Source organism: Euleptes europaea, chromosome 2 (assembly GCF_029931775.1).
Source record: "Euleptes europaea isolate rEulEur1 chromosome 2, rEulEur1.hap1, whole genome shotgun sequence".
Classification (NCBI taxonomy): Eukaryota; Metazoa; Chordata; class Lepidosauria; order Squamata; family Sphaerodactylidae; genus Euleptes; species Euleptes europaea.
The window spans coordinates 44670361-44693262 of NC_079313.1; the positions used below are offsets into that span (position 1 = coordinate 44670361).

Consider the following 22902-nt stretch of genomic DNA (forward strand, 5'->3'; position numbering starts at 1 on the left):
ATTGTAAGCCGCTTTGAGACTTCTTTTGGTAGAGAAAAGTGGTGTATAAAAATACACTTCTTCTTCCTCTTCTACGGTGTGGCTGAATTTTGAGAGGGAGCTATGAGCAAAATCTCAGAATGGTTTGTACAGGAGGCTGAGCCAAACACAATATCTACCTTATCACTTTGCAAGAGAATCACAGAAAGGGAATAAAAGGAAATGAAAGAAAGACTGTGGGTGGCAGTAGAAAGTGATTGCGGAATAAAAAGAAATGAAGGAATTCCCAAGCAGGGGTGGGAAGAAGGGAAAAAAGAGGGAATAAAAAGAAGGAAAACCTGAAGTAGGAATGGAACCACAAGGCTGAGTGCTTACCAGTCTCTGGATCCTCCAGTGGCTGTGGCTACTATTGCAGCTGTGGAAAACCCTTTCATTTGAACAGGGACAGCCAATAATGAGCCTTGTCTTCCAAAGGCTTTGCCCACTTGCTGAAAAGCTCAGTGGGTGCCATGGTGCTCATGGGTACCACACTGGGGAAACCCTGCCTCACTTTGTTAGTAATGAATACAGAGTATAATAAAACCTGCGGCATCTCTGTAGTGAGCTATTCAAATTGTGTAGTTGTATGCTGTATGTCTGGGGGTAAGAATAATTCTTTCTTGCAATACCTGTTTCTTAAGCCGTACTGGAGGAGCTTTCTCCAACCTAAGGAGCCTTCCTATAACTCAAGTGGCTCTTCTGATGGAGGAAGCAGAGCCACATTGGCTGGAGGAAAGCTTCAAACTTTGTTATCTGGAGTGGTAGGATAAATGTTTTCCTTTGCAATACCTGTTTCTTAAGCCGTACTGGAGGAGCTTCCTCCAACCTAAGGAGCCTTCTTATAACTCAAGTGGCTCTTCTGTTGGAGGAAGCAGAGCCACAGTGGCTGGAGGAAAGCTTCAAACTTTGTTATCTGGAGTGGTAGGATAAATGTTTTCCTTATCATTGAATCTTAACCATTTGGTATGTGTGAAAGTAGTTCAAGATATTGTGATGATATAGAATTGGGGCATTTGACGCTATATTAACATTACCTTTAAGTTGCTTGATTTCGTTTTACTTTTACGGTCTAAAAGCTCATGTTTACTTAGGAATAAGGCCTAGTGAAGTCAATGGACTTTTTTGAAAACAAGTATGTTTAAGACCACATTTGTACAGTTTTAGTCCTAGGCATCTGAGGTTCACAAATCTTCAGCTGACCTCGATAGCCAGCCAAAATCTGTGTTCATCAAAGATCTCGGCCATCTCCCACTAAACTTTGGATGTGTTTAGAATGCCAACACACACCCCCACACACACAAAGTTCTGTCAGTCACAGTCACCTTTATTGACATAAAATGATACACGGAGTGACTACATAATGACATAAATTTTTTGCAATTAAGCATAATTAAGAAGGTTGAAACAGCAATAAATAAAGAAATGCTAAAGTTAATAAAACCATCTAGTTAACTTGATGTTGAACTTTCATAGCAACTCTCAGGAACTGTGCCACATTCTCCAGTATATCAGGCAAGTGATTGTTCAATAGGAAAAGAACGTTAAGAGCATCAGAAGAATTTAACTTATTTGTCAAGAATACAAACTTCTGATTGCATGAAAGAGTATGCTTGAGAACAGTGGAAGATTTTAGCCCAGGTAGTTAAAAACAAAAATCCATTGTAGTTAGTTTGCTCTTGAACTGCTGCCACTGCTGAAATCCTGGTAATTGGTACTGCCATCTGACCACTTCCACTGCTGAGTTCACAGGAACCCCATTCCAACAGTTGGCTCTGTTCTCAGACCAGCTTCCCTTACCCCCAGACTTAACCACACCAATCTGTTCTCTTTAGGACAGGCAGTGTATTACTTTTTCTCCTTCCCTTTTTCACTTCCCTGTAGGCACCCCCAGTTAGACACTGACTCAAACCTTTTTGCTCAGCACTTTGCAGATACAATCTCTTGCATCATTCTGACTTGGACTCTATGTTAGCAGTACCAGGGTCAGATGTTGCCAAGGTACCGACTTGTCCAATTGTTTGGGATACTTTTCAGTTTATTCAGTCTGAGGGTGTGAATAGGATCCTTGGAAGTTTGAGGCCTACTACTTTTTTTCAAGATCTCAGCCTTCTAAACCAGCATTACCTCCGTCTTGTCAGGATTCAGTTTCAACTTGTTCACTCTTAGCCATTTAACCACAGCAATCAGGTAGTGACTCTGGACCTCTACAGCATCATTGGGCAATTTAGATAAAGACAAAGACTGTTGTCAGCATATTGAAGGCAACCTACTCCAAAACCACAAAATGATTTCTTGTAAGGGCTTTATTTGTTGTTCAATAGAAAATATGGTTTCTTGGGCAGGATAAAGGAGGCACTATGGCAGAGAAAAAAGGATAAAACAATTAAGGATGAAGAGAAGGGCTGTAGGGGGGATGAAACCGCATGGAAGAGAGTGATTTTTGGGAGCAGGAGAATTAGCAGACCGTCTTAATCACTGAGCTAGAAATAGCTTTTGGAGTTTTCTAGTGATAATGTCTGAGTATAATGCCTGAGACCCTGGAGAGCCGCTGCCAGTCTGAGTAGACAATACTAACTTTGATGGACCCAGGGTCTGATTCAGTATAAGGCAGCTTCATATGTTCATATATGTACTGTTGGAGGACAGTTGCACCAGCCTTCACCATATGGAAAGGAAGGCTCGCAGCCCTTCAAGGCCAAGGTGATTCAACCACCAACTGCAGTAAGAGCTGGGGAAATGTTGTGGTTGGTGGCAATAGAGAGGCAGAAATCCTTGACTTCTCATCATCATGTTAATTCATGTTGTAGTCACAGACCTTAATCCAGCTACACCCTAAAATATGAAAAACACCATAACATCTACTACTACATATCGAAATAAAACAACAAGAAGTTCCCTACCATTAAAATCATTTACCGACATGTTACAAACCATGTCATGCCATAATTAACCTGTATCAGGCTTATTGAAAACTTTTCCTTAATTTAAGAGCTGTGATGAAAAAAGAGTCCACTCTCTGTGTGATAAATGAATTTACATCCGCCAACAAGAATCTTACTCGCGCTTCTTCTGAAAGTAGCACCTGTGGTATACACCGAGTCAATCTAGGACGTATCGTATAGGGCACAATAAAAAAGAACAAGTGGCAGGTCTTCTATCAGGTCAGCAGAGCAGAGGCAAGATCGTTGACCATATGGGATACTAACAAATCTACCCTGAATAACTTCTGATGGAAATATTTGTAACCGAGCCACTGTAAAGGCTCTCCTCTTTTCAGGATCTACTAACTCCGTGAGGTAGTTGGAAGGGGCTTTGTTCAATTTGAATAAGGGATGCCATTTGAAAACTGTGCTTTTTGTATCTGCAATATGTCTTGGTCAGCTTCCCTGTCAGCTACCCATTTCCTGATTTCTTTTGAATCCCAGGATTTTAAGATTGGGGAAAGAGCTTTAGACCAGAGATTCTCTTTTAAATAGAACATGTGCCCGTAAGAAACCAAGTGTGCTTTTGGGGCCCTGGTTAATTTTAAATAGTAGTTTAGGAGTCTTAAATGGGTTTTCATATCCACTGAGGGTAAACCAACTTTCAGTCTAAGGCTGCTGGGACACACTGAGGTAACCCAAGAAGTTTCCTTATGAAGTTGTTTTGGATTCTAGTTCCTTAAATGATTTCCAGTTATGCCCCCAAATCTCTACCCCATATAGGAGCTGTTGTAGAACCTTTCCCACAAATGCTTTAATTGCAGGAAGGGCTGAGCATCCACCTTTAGAATATTTTTTTTAATGGCACCCATAGCCCACTGAGCTGCCATAATGGTAGATCTGACATGCAGCTTCCACAACTGGGAGGCTTGAAATGTTATTCCTAGATATTTAAAAAACCAGTCCTCGTTGATTTTATGCTCTCCAATTGACCACCTGCATGACTTCTTGCTATTCCCAAATACCACTATCTTGGTTTTGTTATAGTTGATTTTTAAGGATTCTTCTTTGCAAAATTCTGCCAAGGTTTTCAATCTTTCTTTTAACCCAGATCTCGTAAGTGCCAAGATGGCCATATCATCAGCATAGAGCAGGGTTGTGATTTTCTGCCCTGCTAGGGAAGGAGCAAAATGCGTTACCTCATTTAACCTTTGGACTACATCATTTATATAAAAGTTAAAAAGAAAGGGTGCCAGCAAACAGCCCTGTTTCACCCCTTTCCTTACGGGAATCAGTTCCGTAAGGTCACCTGAGGCCTCTAATCTAACTCTAGCAGTAAGGTTTGAGTACAGCTCTCTTACTAACCTCAATAGCCTGCGATCTATAGAGGTATTTGCCAATTTCTGCCAGAGCCGCATACAGTCGATGGAATCAAAAGCAGAGGATAAATCTACAAATGCAACAAAGAGCTGACAGTTTGATTTACTAGAGTATTTCTCCACAAGTGCTTTGAGGATAAGGCAGTGGTCAATAGTGTTATGACCTCTACGAAAACTGGCTTCTGAGTTCAGAATATTTTCTTTAGTTGCTCACTTTTCTATCTTGGTATACAGATATCTTGAGTATAATTTGGAAACTATGTCCAGAAGGCTAATGGGGCGATAGTTGGCCAGATCCAGGCTGTCCCCTTTCTTAAAAATAGGGACAATGATACTCTGTTTCCATCGGTCTGGAATTATACAGGTATTATTATAATAATGGTAAACAGCATGGCTAAAACCAGGGCTCACCAATGAATGTTAGATTTATATTGTTCTGGTGGCATATAATCTTCCCCTGGCAATTTACCCCGTCGCAATCCATTAAAAAAATCTATGGTGATACCACACTTGGAATACTGTGTACAGTTCTGGTCACCACACCTAAAAAAGGATATTGCAGAGCTTGAGCTCCTTCTTTCTAAGCTAAACAGCCCTAAGCGTTTTAACCACTCCTCATAGGGCAGTAGCTCTAGTCCCCTGATCATTTTGGTTGCTCTTTTCTGCACCTTCTCAAGCTCTGTAATATCCTTTTTAGGTGTGGTGACCAGAACTGTACACAGTATTCCAAGTGTGGTCTCACCCTAGATTTGTACAAGGGCAGTATGATAGCAGCCGTTTTATTGTCTATTCCTTGTCTGATTATGGCCAGTATGGAATCTTCTGAGGAACGAGGAGATACTGGGGCAAAAGCAGGCGGATATGCACAAAGCTTGTTGACATTTGCTACATACTTCATGCTAAAGTTACTGCTGCTTTTGTTTGGTCATTTGGATACATTATACACAGTTCTTCAAAACAGTAATCTACAGTTCCATCAAGCAGAGCTTCTTCTTGCTTCTGCACTAATCATACCAACACATGCCAACTATTGGGGTGGTGTCAGACTTCAGTACCTCGTTGCATTCCAGCAATATAAACTTCACTCCAAACGTTGCAGAGAGTTTAAAGTTTTATTAAGAAAGTTCAGTGGTCTATACAAACTTAAGGTTAGAATGAAGGTTGGGGAAATACTGGTCATCTTTATAGGGAACGTACAAGACATTAGGTTACATGTAATCTTTGAAATGCAAAACATCAGGGTTCTTTCAAGCGTCTAGAGGTGCCAGTCTTCTGTCAGAATTGACACCTTTAAAACAGATAGTTGATTTACAATAGGAAGGCTTTGAAGTGGAAGTGTTACTGCCTCCGGCCTTCGTCCCTTCTTCCCAAACTGAAAAGAACTTTCCCACGAGACCGGGAGTGGGGGGGGGGGGGAGAACACAGAGCTTGCTATCCGGGACCCGACTGGGTGCCTTTGCTGACAGGTGGGGAGGTGAAGGGAAATTGGGAAGGATAGGTGGGATATGACAGGAGAGGATGCTTGTGGGAACAGCTGAAGGGGTAATAGAGAATTAGGAGAATATTCGATTTTACTGTAATTTTAAAGATATAAACAAACAGTTTCCATTGTTAATTAAATGTTAAAGTTGTATTTCAGCTGTCTGAAGATCTTTTGTTGAAGCCCCCCTAAATTTCTGGGGAGCCCCTCCATAAATTCCCCATAGCCCTGCCTCCATAGATAGTGGCAACAGAGGCTCCTCCCAGTGATGTCACTGGCTCTTCCCTATGATGTCATAGCAATGCCTCTGGCCCAGCTCCAGCCCCCCCTGGGAAATTGGAAAGTTTATGCCCCTGGTCATTTATACCCCTGGTCATTTATACCCTTTTCTAGGGAGAGCTAGGGGACAAATATCTTGCCTGTCGGTGGCTGGATCCCGCCTTCTCTTTACGTCAAATTTTTTGCTTTTTATCTGTAGGTGGCGGGAAGGGACGCAATTGGCCCGAAGCTGACAATAGGGGCTGCCTTCCAATTCTCTGGAAAACCCTTATCGGCTGAATGTTGAATGCAACAGATAACCCCTCATCCTTAAGAGCATGAGAGGGATAACTGGCTGACTAAAAAACAATACCAGCCTCCTACCATCCCTCATGTCAGGGAGTCTCTTGAAATGTTCCAAATCAGTGCTGCTAAAATCCAGTCTCAAGATTTAGGTTAAAGAGTGGATGATTTCAGATCTGTTTGACCATCATCCAAAATTGGCTGGAACACTGTCCACCCTCAATGCCACTTGATTATTATTTAACAACAAATCCACCTTTTGCCCAGGGCCTGTCAATCCAATAAGCCCCTGGTTAGAGTCCCTGGGATCCATGGGTTGTCCCTCTCTCCTTAAAGTGGAGATGGGGGGAACTATCTTATCAGGCATGCCCCCAAAGTTCCTCCTTTTCTGGTCCTCCAACATCTCTTTCGTGGTATCAAGTTTAATTAAAATCTCATGCAGCTGTTGAAAAATTTCCCCCACTTGCTCTGCTGTTAAAGAGCACTGCTCTCCCAACAATTTCAGAAGTTCTTCCCTTGTGAGAGTTCCACATACATCATTATCCGGAAGTGTTAAAATTGAGGTTGACATTCCAGGAGAAGAAGGGTGAGAAGACGTTAAAGGAGCCAGGTCAGTTAGAGAGGAGAAGAAGTCTTCCCCATCCCATCTTTGCTCTGCTGGAATTTTGCTCAGCCCCAGTGAGCTCTGCTGATTTCCCATCTCCTTTCGACTTGGAGCATCCAAACTATTTGGGGGCATAGGAGCCAGTAGTAAATTAGACACACTTACCAAATCACAGCACAGCAATTCATCAACTTGTTGTTGTCTTTTGTTTTTAAGTTTTTTAAGAGTTGGATAGCTTGGAGGATTTAGGAGCTTTGGTGGGGAGTGGCTTCGGAGAGTTTGAATTAGAAATTCTCCTCCTTTTCTACCTCTCTTCACAGCCCTCATAGCCGACCATCAACAAGCTCCAAAAATTCAAGGACTGCCTGCCAAGATTTACTGCCGCCAGCAACCTAAAATAAATCTTGTAAGGCCGACTTCTGTTTGCCTCAGTTTTCTCCCTGAAGGGGTACAGTGTGTAACCTAACTACATTAAATTAATTTAAGTTTTCTGGGCTGGATTAATTGTATCATAGGATGATAGTTCTCAAACATTTTGAAGTAGAACTGGCTTCTAAACTTACTCTGTCCTTTGGCCCCTACCAATACAGTGCCACAGGTTGCCTGCCAGTGGTGCAGGTCTGGAACTCAGTGGGAGCGATAAAGGGTGATGGAAGGAGTATAGCAGATCCACCCTTTCTTCTCCTGTTGGAAGAAGGGAGGCTCAGAACTGTCTCCTTCTAGCTCAAGTTGGCACCTTGTTTCCCACATGTGAGAGAGTTGATTTCAGCAAAGTGTTTGACAGTCCCTGTAATACTTTGTTGAGCATGTTTGTTAAGCAAAGGTGAAGTGATAGTACTGCCATGGGTTTCACAGCTAGTTGGAGAGCCATTCCCACATAAGGCTTATCAGTGACATTTCATCATCCTGGACCAAGTTCTTGAATGAGGTAATGCAGTACTCTGTTCTGGGTCTGATTTTCTGCAAGATTTTTATCGGTTACTTGGATGAAGGGGTGGAGAGAATCATCACATCTGCAGATGGCATAAAACTGTGGGGGATAGTCTACACTTTATGTGACAGAAATAAAACTAGAAATGACTTTGGTAGGATGGTCAGCTGGGTTGAAACTAACAAAATGAAATGTAACAGATACAAATGCAAAGGTATGCAATTAGGCAAAAATAATCATATGCACAGGCATAGGGTGGTGGGAGAAATACTTGGCTTGGCAATAGGACATGTGAGAAGGATCTCAGAATTGTGGCTGATCACAAGCTAAATGCAAGTCAGTAGCAGTGCAATGCATCTGCAAAAAATAAAAGAAAAAAGGCCAACATGGTTTTATGTTGCAGTGATATGCTGCTGCCATCAGAAGCTTTTAGAGAAATACCTTGGTCTTTTGGAACTAAACTCACTTTTTTTTGTCTCAAGACTCTTTTTACACTTAAGAACCCTAGTCTTTTCCTGGCCATGTACTCCAAATCCCCTTGGATGTGGGTAGGAGTTTTTCTGCCTTTTGTTTATACCTTTGGTAAGCATGGGCCAAATGAGGCATTTACGTGAGTGCAGACAGGCTATCATAACACCAAGTTAATTTAGAAAAAAATCAACTTTATTTATATTCAAATTAATTGGTTATAAACATAAAAAGCACAGACTTGATCGAAAACTCTAGCATCTACTGAAAAGAGTGTCAGTGTAGTGTAGTGGTTAGAATGTTGCTATGAAAATTACTTTAGTGAAATTGTGCCAGCCACACACACTCCGCCTAACCTCACAGGGTTGTTAGGATAAAATGGAGGAGGGGGAAAGCATGAATGTTGCCCTGCGCTCCATAGCAGAATGGCGGGATAAAGAAGTGACCCATGCACCCAGAAGTGACATCAGCCAGTCGCTGAGGACTCATCCAGTACTCTTTGTGTGCAATACACTGTTCCTATATATCTAGTAACAGTACATTTTAAATACAATTTCTTAATTGTGTGTGACAGATCAAATTCTGGATGATTGTATGCTCTGTATACCCATTCTTTTTTTGGTGGTGGTGGTGGGGTGTTGGTGAATAATCAGGAGTTCTGTTTGAGGCATGATATCCTGCCCTCCTTCCCTTCCCCCCAGTGATCGCTCTTACTTGCTCATGTTTGTTGCTTTGTCCTTTCATCTCCAGCTGCAGCAGTGGACTTCAGATTTCTGGTGGATGTTATTAGAAGCCCCTGAGACAGAGTATGGTGAGGGGTTCTGAAAGCCCCTTTCCGTTTTGCTGCCCTTGAGTGGTAGAAGATCCTTGTTTGTGCAAAGTGGGCTCAGTGCTCACTTTCTTGGAGGAGAATTCTTAGATGAAGAAGGGGTGCCTGAAGATTTTTTTTGTGCTGAAGTGGGGAGTTCATTTGTTGGTGGAAGTAAATCATTATTAGTAGTGAACAAAGAGACAAAATTATGTGTGATTGTGCAGACACTGCTGAAAGGGAAGTACCTGTCCCAAGACGGTCCATCAAGCAGGCCCTCCAACACAATCCAAAAGTGTTAATTTTTTCAGGTGTTGTATTAGTAATAAAAATGTTGTACAAAGAAATTGTACAGTTTTTTCTTCTTGGAGTTGGGAGTAAAATATCAGTTATCTGAACTGGGGGTTAGAATTCTGCATTATAGACATGAACTCTGAAACAAAGTCTAAATTCTGCACTCCAAATGACTTTGGGGAACTAGCATATTCAAAACTTGTTATTAATGATAAAAAAGATTGTAAATTTTGTTAGCAGGGCTTAGTAGAGGTAAAGACGAAGAAAGAAAAAGCAGGGCTGCATTTGTTTGCATGGGGCAGACTTTAAGGCTGGGTTCCCTAACATGGTGCCTGTTGGATGCGTAAATGACACCTGTGGTGATTTGCAAAATCCCTGGCCCAGATTCAAGCCATAATGTAACTTTATGAGATATTGTGCAGTAGCATGACTGATAAAGATGGCTTTCGCCATAGTTCTTTTAAGAAGAAAAACTGCCTTCAAAGGGTCATAAGTTCAGTGTTAAGAGGTGTTTCCATTAAGTTTAGATTTCATTTTAAAACACATTATTGTAAAAGAAAAAAAAACTTAGCTGAAACATAATGTTTGAAAATCTGATTTAATGATTTAAAAATTGTTTTTAAAAATCACTGATTTTTATCTACCTGATCATGCATAGGAAATTTGGTTGTAATGGTAACCCTGTATAGTGGACATGAAGTGAGAACAGAATTGTACTGTAACCGTTTAGAGTCAATTTCAGCACTGGTTGAAAATGAAATGGTTATGGCTGCAATTCCAGACAGTTATAGTGGGGCATGGTGTTACGGGAATCTGCATTTTACAGGAAATATGTAGCATTTGCTCATTCAAAATCCATACAAACAGCCTGTAACAAGGATTTTAGCAGCCTGTCTCTCATGACAGCCTGCCTCTCAGCTGTTTTCACTCTTGGAAAGATACTTCAAAGATACAGAGTGACTCTAATGAGATACGAGATACAGAATGACTTCCAAAGACAGAAACTGAATGTAACTGACTTTCCTTTGTATAACAGTATGAACTGATAAGACTGTACTCTGATACTGATAATAGTAAACAATGATGTAATATAAGACTTCCTGTAATATAATGTTATGTTTATGTCTTTCGTACAGTTAAGAAAGTCTTATAAAGGCAAGAAATGTATTGAATTAACCGTATTCTTAATACAATATAAATACTGAAAATGTTATATTTTAAGAATCATCATACAGCCATAAACTGACTATTTAGTTTCAGTGTTTCATAGCCTGCTGAAGGCAGGAACCAAGATGCATTCAGAGTAAGGTTGCCAACTCTGGGTTTGGAAATTCCTGGAGATTTGGGGGTGAAGCCTGGGGAGGACAGGGTTTGAGGAAGGGAGGGACCTCAGCAGGGATGTAATACCATAGGCTCCACCCTCCAAAGCAGCCATTTTCTCCAGGGGAACTAATTGTTGTTTTCTGGAAATCAGTTCTCCAAGCCCTGCTTGGAGGCTGGCAAACCCTAAAGCAGACTGTGGGTTCTTTAAAGTTTTGTGGTAGCCAATTAGCTGGGTATATCTTTCTTCTGCACACATGCTCCTGCCCTGGGGATTTCTGAAGTGCAGACTATGTGTTCAGCATCATTTATTATTGATTTAAGAATTGGGAGGGTTGTTGCTTTGTACGCACATCACCGTTGAGCCATTGCTCACTTGAGGAACTCTGTTTGCTTTTTAATAGGCTGAAGAATGATGGCTGTCTTCAATAAACTCATTTTGGGAGTTGGTGTTAGTAGTTTTGCTATATTTCAACTTTTCTTCCATGTGTTAAGTTCTTGGGTTTCTGCACGTGTAACTTCTGGTTTTAATACTCTTGACCAAAAGAAGAAGATTGAATGGAATTCAAGGTAAAGTTTATAAACAATAGCATAATTTATGGAATAAAAATGAATTATTACAAGTGTATAATTTTTTATTTAGGAGATTTAGAAAGTATTTTGTTCTGTCTTTTATGAGGTATAGTATATTTTGGGACAGGGTAAAAGTTGGAACAGCCCGGAACAGGCATTAAACAAATAATAGTTCCACAAAAAACAGTGGCATGCCTTAAAGACACTCCAGAACAATATTTTAGAAATCAAAATGTGGAGAGAGTGCACATTTGTTAACCCTTTCCGGGTCAAAATGTCTCCGGAACACCCCAGAACGGCCCAGAATTGCCACCTGGAATATACCATCTTAATTCAGGCAGTGGGTGAAAATGAAAGTGAGTGCAATAATAAAGGGAAGGGGGGAAGGATGTGGCTTGTGCACAGTGGATGGAAGTGAATAAAAACAGTAATGCAACTGTTGGCTTTGAGTTGGTTAGAAAGCTGCATGAAGCTTTGGTATTTGAAGAGGGATTTGACAAAAGGGACAGCAGGTGCCCAGAGAGAGGATCCAAGTATGCATGAAGATAAGAAGAGTTGATTTTTTATACCCACCTTTTCTCTACCTGAAGGAGTCTCAAAACAGCTTATAATCACAGCCCACCCCCCACCCCCACAACAGGTACCTTGTGAGTTAGGTAGGGCTGAAAGAGTTCTGAGAGAACTGTGACTAGCCCAAGGTCGCCCAGCAAGCTTCATGTGGACAAGTGAGGAGTTAAATCTGGTTCTCCAGATTAGAGTCTGCCACTTTTAACCACTACACCATACTAGGATCATGCTGGATCATAACTACGTCACTCTTAACCACTACACCACGCTCTTAACCACAACACCATACTAGGAGAACAGCAGAGCTGATTTGAAGAGCAGGATGCTGGAACAGCCCGTTAGCCCCAGCTGGGGGAACCTCCATGAGATGAATTGGTGGGGGTTGGAAGAGGGGTGGGGCCAGTAGAGGGGGAGGGGCCTTTGCTGTGGCTGTTTTGGCCACCCTATCCACCCCCATTTCTAAGTCATCAAGAGCTTTTAAGGTCCCAGGAATTTATGATGTGGGAACCAACTCTCTTATAGGAAAAAGGTGGCAAACATGGGAACCTCAGGAAGAGAGGTATCCTATGGTCTAAGAGAGAAATGAATGATGTTGGCAGTGGAGCTTTCAGGTATGGGAACCACAGTATTGCATGATGGACATTTGTGAGTTCAGCCACTTCAGTGATGCAGGAGGTTACGAGCCTAAGAACCCATTCCTGGGAGTAAGCCTCACTGAATAAAATGGGACTTCTGAGTAGATCTGCTTAGCATTTCTCCCAGACATGTCCTCACACAATATTTGGCCCACTCTTGGTGCTGTTGAGAAGTGTTTTTTCCTGCTTCCCCACTGCATTATTGTGCATTTGTGCACCTCCTGGAGTTTCCCCTGCTTGTCTAGAGATTTTTCCTAAATCTGCTTTGCTGCAAATTTGTGGGAAAGATCTCAGAAAACCCTGGATGGCTGCCATGTGAGTAGGAAAGTTCAGATTTTGCCAGGCCAACCCACACATCAGCCATCTTACCTTCCCCTGTCCCCGGCAGCAGTAGTTCACGCCCTCTGACACCATGACTCTTTTTATCAACAAATGAACATAATTATATCATTCTTATGTTATAACAATGTATCTTGCAGATTCTCTGAATTTCCAGCTTTCATTTTTAACAAGCAAGTCTCTAGCCATTTTCATTGCAGAGATAGAAGGGGGAAACATATTTGCAGCAAAGGTAGCTAGATACTTATTTTTTTAATAAGAAAGCTGGGAATTTGGAGAACCAGAGAGACACACTGTTATGTTGCTATTTTAAAAGTGAAAATGCATGTACTAGGGGCATATTGGCCTGAAAAGGGTTAATAAATGAACACAATTTCTGCATATTAGTTTTCAAATATTATTCTGGAGTCTGTAAGGCATGCTACTGGTTTTTGTGTAACTGCTATTTGTTTAATGCCTGTTCCGAGCTGTTCTGGAGGCATTTTGGCCTGGAAAGGGTTAATAAATGTGTGCACTCCGCGTTTTGATTTCTAAAATATTGTTCTGGGGTGTCTTTAAGGCATGCTACTGTTTTTTGCGGAATTATTATTTGTTTAATGCTTGTTCCGGGCCATTCTGGCTTTTACCGTGTCCCATATATTTTTATTCTTACTACCCTGAGTAAGTGCATGCCACCTGATCTGTGGTTTGTACCATATCTAGCTTATAACCTTTCTTTTTCTTGCTATCTTCCTTTGCATTTTATTGCCTACATGTTGCACTGTATGGTTTTAGTGGGAGAAACCCCCTAATCTACTATGAAAAGGAACTGCTTATTATAATTGAAACCATTACTGCTTTGAATACATGTTGTATTTTGACATGGTAGGTCACCGAAAAACAGAGAATATAGTGAGAGGTACACATGTTTCTCTCTGCTGCAGTAGTTCCAAAGTAAATGGGTACTAGATCCTTTCTCACTGCCATTAATGAGTTTTAAAAAAAGAGCAGCATTGCAGAACGTTAACTTTCTGATACTTTAACATTCCTTAGTTGAAGTCAGAAAGCTGTTTGAAGGTAAAGCACTGAACAAATAATGCTCCTGAAATACTGAACAGCAAATTACTATATTTTTTGTTCCTTTGAAATAGCCAATTACAGGTTCTAAAGTATTAAAGACTCTGACTCCATTCCAAAGACTCTATGAGCTCTAGATGCACGCACGGGGCTCCTGTATATACAAGAGGCTCCCTGTTTGCTTCAGTTGTACAAGGAATTTTTAGAGCATAGAGCTGCTGCTGCCACCATTAAACCTAATGAAGAAGCACACAGAGTTATTACATGTTGAGGGCAGCCACAGATATTACAGTTGCTGGCCTCCCTCTCCCACCTTTCCTATGTGATATGTTGGATTGACATGAAGGGGTGCCTGGCTGTTTGTCTTGGCCAATATGATTGGAAGTTGAGTGCCATCTTGGGATTTTGTTCGATTTTAATTGGGATTTTAATGTTTTAAATAGTGTGGCCCTTCCTGAGCCTGGCTGTAGCTGGGGAGGGCAGGCTAGAAATAGCTCAATAAATAAAATGTGCACAGACCTGCTGAACTGAGGCAAATCTTTCTTTGATGCTTTAGTAATATAGTTCTTCAAGGAGCCCAGTAGCACTTTAGACACTAACAGTTTTATTCCAGGATAAGTTTTCATGAGTCAGAACTCAATCAGATACGTGAAGTATAAATATCCAATAAGCAGTGAACCCACAAAGACTTGCAGGGGGCATCTCATTTCCCCCTCCCTCACTATTTCCTCTTTCTCTTTCCTGAATTCTCCTATAGCCTGTCCACTTATCCTATTTCCATCTCTCCTTCCCACTCAACAGCCAGGCTCTTTTATCTCCCCCGTCTTCAGTTTTTCCTTCTTCCCTCCCCCGACAGCCTTTGCTAGGAAAACTATGGCCCAGTTGCGCAGTGCCAGTTGCTGGGCTGGGCCCAGTTACGTGGTGCTGGCTGAGTTGAGGCCAAATTCTGCATTATACCCAGTTGCACCATGGGGAACCTGCAAGGATTTTCGTGGTGCACCTGGCTTTCCCCTGTATTCCCCTTCCCACACTATTTCCTCTTTCCCTCCTCCTGGCAGCCCCCATATTCTTAACTTTCCCAGCTTCCTTCTTCCTTCCCACCAATCATCCTACTTTTTATCTGCCCCCAATCTTCATCTATATATACTATTTATTTACTTAATTTGTACTCACCCTTCCTCCACAATGAGGACCTAATCAGCTTACATCATTCCCATCTCCTCCATTTTTGTCTTTATAAACGGTCTGTGAGGTAAGCTAGCAGATAGTGTGTGTCTGGCCCAAAGTCACCCATTGAGCTTCCGCAGCAGGGTGTGGATTTCAACTTGGTTCTCCCAGGCCCTAATTTAAAACTCTAACCACTGCACCACATTGGCTTTTGTGGCTGATGTTGAACTGTAGCAAGGAGACAGGATTGGGTGAGTCATACAAGTTGGCTGGTGGTTGCTGCCAGGCCTGGCTCCAATGAATCCTCCCTGAAAAGCCCAAACAGGCCTGGAAAGGGACCTGCCCCCCTCTGCCCTCCCTTTTACAGACAGAAATCAAGGCTTTGAAGGCAGGCTGGTGTTTGCCCACTAAGGACATTCATTTATTAAAGCTACTGGCATTGCTTCTATAATTTTTGTAGTTTTTAACTCACCATTGTTTGTTTTTTGATTTCAGATTTTTTTTCCTGCAAGCCTGGGGCTTATCTCAGGTTTGTAGAAAGATCTGCCCATGGCTCCAGTCTCCAAATTTAAGTATCCACAGTCATGGCCATGTTGAGAATTAGCTACCGTATTTTTCGCTCCATAGGACGCACCGCTCCATAAGACGCACCTAGTTTTTAGAAGAGGAAAACAAGAAAAAATCTTGTTTTCCTCCTCTAAAAATGCGGGCAGGGAGCGGGCGCGTGTGCGCCAAGCGCTCAGAGCGGGCGGGGAGGAGGCGGGCGGGCGCTCCAAGAGCTCAGAGCGAGCTGGGAGGAGCCGGGCGGGAGAGGCGCGCCAAGCGCTCAGAGCGGGCGGGGAGGAGGCGGGCGGGCGCTCCAAGAGCTCAGAGCGAGCTGGGAGGAGCCGGGCGGGAGAGGCGCGCCAAGCGCTCAGAGCGGGCGGGGAGGAGGCGGGCGGGCGCGCCAAGCCGCCCCCCCTCCGCTTCCCAGCTGGGAGGCGAGCAAGCGCACAGAGCGGGCTGGGCGGGCGCACAGAGCCGGCTGGGCGCGCTGGAACGGCGCGAGACAGCTTTCCCCGGCTGCCTCCCAGCGCGCCCAGCCGGCTCTGTGCGCACATTCGCTCTATAAGACGCACCCACATTTCCCCTCTTTTTTGAGAAGGAAAAAAGTGCGTCTTATGGAGCGAAAAATACGGTATATTGACAAGTGGGGGACCTGCAAAGACTTGCGGAGGGCATCTCATTTTCCCCTTTCCCAATATTTCTTCTTCTCTTCCTTGAAAGCCCCTGTAGCCTCTCGCCTTTTCCTGCCTCCTTCTCACCCATTATCCAACCTACCTTTCTCTCTGCATTTTATCTCCACCCCATCTTCAGCTGTATTTATTTGCTACATGTGTATCCCCCTTTTCTCCACAATGTGGACTCAAAAGAACTTACATCATTCTCTTCTATTTGATCTTCACAACCCTGTGAGGTTGATGAGGTTGAGAGCATGTGACTGGCTCAATGTCATTCAGTGAGCTTCCATGGCAGTGTGGGGGTTTGATTCTGCATCGCATAGAGCCTAGTTTGACACGCCAACTACTACACCAAAGGCTTATAAGGATGGGCAGGTTGTTACGACAACAGGCCAGTTTATAAACAAGATCCAATTAAAAGAGTAATCTACTCAAGAGTGGATGAGGATCCCTCTCAGCTGTTGATAAACTGGCAAAGTAAGATTATCTATCAACAGCTGGGAGCGGTCCTCACCCACTCTGAGCAGATAGATTACTCTTTTTATTGGATTTTGTTTTTAACTGGCCTTTCTTTTTAACATCTCTTCCCACCTTTCTTTGCAGCCTTTAATATAAATTCATCAGCCTTTCGGATATATGCTTCATATGTCTGTTGAAATGAGCTCTGACTCATGGAAGCTTATGCTGGAATAAAGTTTGTTTCTCTAAAGTGCATTGGACTCCTGTTTTAGTGTGTCACTATAGACTAACACAGCTAACCATCTGGAATTGTGTTCTTTGTTAAGTATCTGAACACAACTAAGTCTCTTAAATTTTCTGATCCTTCTCTGATCCTTGCAGTAATCAGTTGATGCAATATCTGCAGAACATTTTTCACTGAAACACTATGATGATGGGAACATAAATCTCATTGACTCATCTAAGAAAATAGCAAATGATCACTGAATACTCCCTTTTGTTGTCGTCTTCCCTTGTTTGCAGAGGGACCATGTAGTTAAGCCTACTCCTTTTTGTCCACCAAAAGAAACTGTGTGCCCTTTGGAATACTATCTATCCAGCATTCGGTGGTCATCACAAGCTAATAATAATTTGAGTAGCATGTGTAGAATGAGCACTTTGAAATAACATATTAAAGCACAATGTACGTTTTTTCGTTGACATCACTTTGCATGCTGATCAAAAATAGGTTTTGTTGCCTGATGGATCAAATACTATTTTCTTTTATTTCTTTTTCTGCAAATACTACTTTCATTATTGTAACTAAAAATGTATAAGAATATCTAGTTTAAATAGCACTTTTCTATTTTTAGACTAGTACAGCCAGAACGTTCCTAATGGGATTGCTTTTGCCTCTTTTTAGGACAGTATCGACATTCCATGCCTTGGTTGTTGGAGCATTTTGTTTGTATATTTTATTATACGATGAAGCTGTTAATGCTGACCATGTTTGGTAAGGCAGATCCTTGCTTATAAATCCCTTTTCCCTACTTTCTTTTCCTTACTCTACTTATAAATACTGTTGTGTTAAATGGAGAATGATGTAAGCCACGTTGGGTCCCCATTGGGGAGAAAGGCGGGGTATACATGAATTAAATAAATAAGTGGTCAAATGGTTTTTAAGCTTCATTTAAAATGCAAGGAAAGTAAAACTACTTGATTCTACAGAACATGGTTTCTAGAATGTTCTCATTTGCATGATTATAAAGCAGAGATGGGGGCTGAAGTCTCATCATAATTCTCATAATACTAAAATAGTTCAAAAGAAATGTGACTAGAAACTATCTGAAGCAGCCCAAGTGACTTATACCTTGTGTTCAATTTATCTGCGGTTAGTTCCTCCTGGGAACTGATATAATTATAAATGTTAAGACTTTAATACCAGCTTGAAAAAGGGCTAGTTGGCCTGTTTTTAATTTTGAGGAAGAAACTGGGGAATGGAATGAACATAAATCAGCTTTCCACTGGAGTGATAAATGCCTGAGGTTATGTGTGTTTAAATACCATCAAGTTGCCTCCAACTTAGGGCAACCCTATGAATCAATGTCCTCCAAAATGTCCTATCGCTAACAGCCTCGCTCAGGTCTTGCAAAATGACGGCTGTGGATTCCTTTATAGAGTCAATCCATCTCATGCTCTTCCTCTTTTCCTGCTGCCTTCAGCTTTTCCTAGCATTATTGTCTTTTCCAGTGACTCTTGTTTCTCATAATGTGACCAAAGTACGACAGCCTCACTTTAGTCATTTTAGCTTCTAGGGAGAGTTCAGGCTTGATTTGATCTAGAACCCACTGATTTGTCTTTTTGGCAGTCCACAGTAAACACCCAATTTCAAAGGAATCTACTTTCTTCCTGTCAGCTTTCTTCAGTGTCCAACTTTCACACCCATACATAGTAATAGGGAATACTATAGCATGAACTAACTTGATCTTTGTCGTCAGCAACACATCTTTAAATTTAAGAATTTTTTCTATCTCCTTCATGGCTGCCCTTCCCAGTCTTCTTCTGATTTCTTGGTTGCAGTCTCCCTTTTGATGATGGAGCCAAGGAATAGAAAACTTTGGTCAATTTCAGTTTCTTCATTGTCAGTCTTACAGTACGATCCTGAAGAGGGGGGAAGGGATTTGGATGCTGTGTGACCCCTGCTCTGGCTTAAGTGCCATTTACATCAGCTAAATGGGCATTTATGCCAGCACAGGTCAACTTATGCTGGTGCTGGGGAGCTGTGCGGCACCTCAGTGGCAGCATATATTCAACACTAGGGCTCATGCCGGTGCCAAAGGGGGCATTCCTGACTGAAGTCAGCCCCTTTCGCCCCGGGAACACCCCCTTTTGCCGGCATCGAGTTATACCAGAAAAAATGGTGGCGTAGCCCCATGAAACTGTTCTATGGGGTTCTTGTAGGTTATCCGGGCTGTGTAACCGTGGTCTTGGTATTTTCTTTCCTGACGTTTCGCCAGCAGCTGTGGCAGGCATCTTCAGAGGAGTAATACTGAAGGACAGTGTCTCTCAGTGTCAAGTGTGTAGGAAGAGTAATATATAGTCAGAAGGGGGTTGGGTTTGAGCTGAGTCATTGTCCTGCAAAGTATTAAAGGTAATGTGCAAATCATTGTCCTGTAAGAATCAAGATAATGTGCTAATGAGGGTGTGGTATGTTAATGTGGAACCATTGTATCCTGAAGTGATCTGTTAACATGTGGAATCCAAGGCTAACCCACATGGCTATTGTGGACTGTAGTCTTTGTTAGTCTGGAGGTTTTCAGGTCATGAAGCCAAGCCTTATTCATTCTGAGGATAAAGAATTTTATGAACAGATTGATGGAGTAGCTATGGGAAGTCCTTTCAGTCCAGTAATAGCAAACCTTTACATGGAATATTTTGAAAAGACAGCATTAGAATCGGCACCTTACAAACCTACAGTCTGGTTCAGGTTCGTGGATGATACATTTACTATTTGGAGCATGGTGAAGAAAAATTAATGGACTTTCTAAACCATCTCAATAATATCCATCCAAACATTCAGTTTACCATGGAAAAAGAAATTGAGGGTAAACTCCCATTTCTTGATACCCTTGTCATCCGTAAAACAAACTTTCAGTTAGGTCACAAGGTCTACTGGAAACCAACTCACACAGATCGCTACTTACACAAAAACTCCAACCACCACCCCCGACAGAAAAGAGGAATAATCAAAACATTAATGGACCGCGCAAGACGGATCTGTGAACCACAGTTTCTCAAGGAAGAAATTGATCATCTAAATCACGCACTTCTGACTATATATTACTCTTCCTACACACTTCACACTGAGAGACACTGTCTCTCAGATGCCTGCCACAGCTGCTGGCGAAACGTCAGGAAAGAAAATACCAAGACCACGTTTAACCTACAAGAACTAATGAACTCTGACCGAGAAAGCCTTTGACAATATTTTGTTCTATGGGGATTTGGGGGATTTTCCCAATCGGTTTCCTCACCGATGTAATTCCCCAGAAGTCATTACTTTTATCTTCTTGACGTTCCGTTGTAATCCTCGTTTGGCACTTTCTGCTTTAACCTTCAGCCATAGTTGTTTCAAGTCTTCACTATTTTCTGCCAGCAATGTGGTATCATTGCGCATAACCTGAGGATATAGAAAACTTAAATCTTCCTTTGAAAATTTTTATAACTTAAAAATAGATAACTGCAGCTTAAAGCTATGATTCAGCTAACATCTGATAGAACAAAAAAAAAGGTTTAGAGGTCATATTGATTCCTTTTAACTTGATGTCCTTTTCTAATGCAGGAAAAGTGTAGTTGATTCCTGAATCACCACCTCCAAATTACTATCAATATTAGCAAGTAAAATCCAACTTCAATATCTGATGATTCTTTATAGGACTTAAACATTCACTGTGAAATTTCAGGCTTCTGTCAGCAGCTCTAAAGCAGTGGATTTTTAAAAAAGTATGTGGTGGTTTATATACATAGCTGTTTCCATGCAGTGATCATGCGCTAAAATTTCTAGCATAGCCTGTTTTCAGAGTAGGCAGTATAAGACTTTTAAGCGGCATCTATCCTGCTTAGGCTGTTCCTCAGCCCATGCAGTTTTGTCATGTGGAACTGCCCACAGGCCAGTTGTTTTGGAGATCATGGATGGTAATTCTAATGGGCGTGACTCACATGTCTTATGTTATATACATATTATGTGCTCTTCATCTGCTGAATTTCAATAATGTTTAAAAAGAGAAGCAGCAGCACTTATAAGAGTTAATCATACTTTCAAATGCTGTAAGACTTTAAGTAGTCCTTAAGTAAAAAAGTTACTTTATTTCTTCAATAACTCCTGTATTAGCTTAATCTATGAATTCTATATTAACTTACTGTCTACAGGCGTATGGTCTGTCATAGACAGGAAATACCTTTGCTATCAACTTTGCACCAGGAATTTGCTGAGTACCCTACTTTCCATTCATAGGTTTCCTGGGCATCCTGTTTCCCATTCATAGGTTTGATTCTTAGTTGGAGTCCACAGTGTCTTGATTGACTTGACCAAGATGTAAAAGGAAATTTTAATCATTTTGGTGTAAAAGACATTTCTTCCTTGGGAAGGCAGACCTAAGCTATGTCTTGGCTATATTACTGTTAGAGCACCAGTGGCCTCTTTAGAGACATCGTATAGTCAAGTTTAGGAAATTGCGACTAAGATATTAATCACGACAAACAAAAGGTGAAGGTAAGGAAAAGAAAAATGGCTAAAGGACCACTAAGCAAGCATTCCTGGAGTCTATATATCCTCATGCCACATACATTTATTTAGGAAGTTTATATGCTGGCCTCTCCAGAGTCCTGCTCAAGGAATAGAAATACATTTCAGGTACCAGGTTATGCGGCATCATATAAAATCTTTTACATGCTTGATTTTAATCAAAAACCACAAGGTGGGGATTAAGAAATGTGAAATTAACACTTCTGTTGGAGCTTTTATTCCTTTGTGCCCCCTTTCCCCCATTCTAGGGACCCCAATAAGGGGTTTGGAGGGAGGTCTGGAATAGGGATATGCCCAGTCAGGGGCTGTCAGGGTGGTGGCCTCCCGCAAAATGGCAGGGAACCACACAGCAGGCTTCCATTCAAGTGGGTCCCATATACTGCCATCTCAGGCTACTTCCAGCAGGGGGGCTGGTAGTAGGATGCATCGGCAGGCAGGTCGGGCTGATGCTGTGAGGTTTTCTCGTTGTCCCGACAATACTCCAATAAATTCCAAGCACTTGGTGTTTGTTCTGAAGTAACCAAAGATTTATTGTATTTTCACAGGACATTCAGCAAAACTCTTAGCTCTGGCAATAGCATAAAGACTCTAACGACCATACATTCCAGTGGTGTCCGGTTATAGCCTGCCAAGTCCTTCTCCCCCAATCCAGGTGGCTCATCTCCTCCCAAGGTTACTCTTCACACATTCCCCCTACACACACATACCGCTCCTCCTTTCCAACTTCCGCCTGGAGAGGTCAGATTACCACACCACTACATTCTATATACATTCTTATATACATTATGGCAGGCATTGAGAACCAGCAATCCTGACATTCTGCCCCCCTAAAACCCATCTCCCCATCTGGGTTTGTCTGGATAGGTTGTGTGGAATTGAGCAACTAACTTTTTTCCTAACACCTTGTCAGCATTTACCCACTCATTCTGTGACGGTGGAAAGTCCAGGAAATCAGATATTGCAGCCGATTCTTATGGATCCTGGAATCCAAAATCTTGGACACTTCAAAATGCATATCATTGTTGATCATGATAGGAATGAGTACTGCCTCCGGTGGGTGCCATTTGTTTGAAAAGGTAGCTAACTTTAAAAGACTACAGTGAAACACCGGATGAATGGCTCTAAGGGATTTTGGAAGTATAAATTCGGCTGTGACCCTATTCATCATCCGCTTCACTGGAAAAGGACCCATATACTTATTGCACAGCTTCTTACACAGCTGTTAGTTTTTAAACATTTTGGTGGAGACATAAACTCTCTCCCACCTGCAGATTCCATTCTGGTGCACGATGTTTATCTGCTTGAAGTTTATAGGCAGC

General features: G+C 41.9%; 1 protein-coding gene across 2 annotated transcripts in view; it reads left to right on the forward strand.

The window, feature by feature from the left end:
* The first annotated feature begins 697 nt into the window (after nucleotides 1–697).
* The window catches only part of TLCD4 (TLC domain containing 4), a 42353-nt gene continuing 20148 nt past the window's right edge, over nucleotides 698–22902 (forward strand). The window contains exons 1-3 of one of the 2 annotated variants that reach the window (XM_056844522.1): nucleotides 698–779; nucleotides 11189–11354; nucleotides 17702–17791. In XM_056844522.1, the coding sequence (XP_056700500.1) occupies nucleotides 11197–11354; nucleotides 17702–17791 (248 nt within the window). In that variant the 5' untranslated portion in view covers nucleotides 698–779; nucleotides 11189–11196. Of the gene's footprint in view, nucleotides 780–817; nucleotides 940–11188; nucleotides 11355–17701; nucleotides 17792–22902 lie in introns of those variants that run through there. The other variant, XM_056844523.1, reaches the window with a different exon arrangement.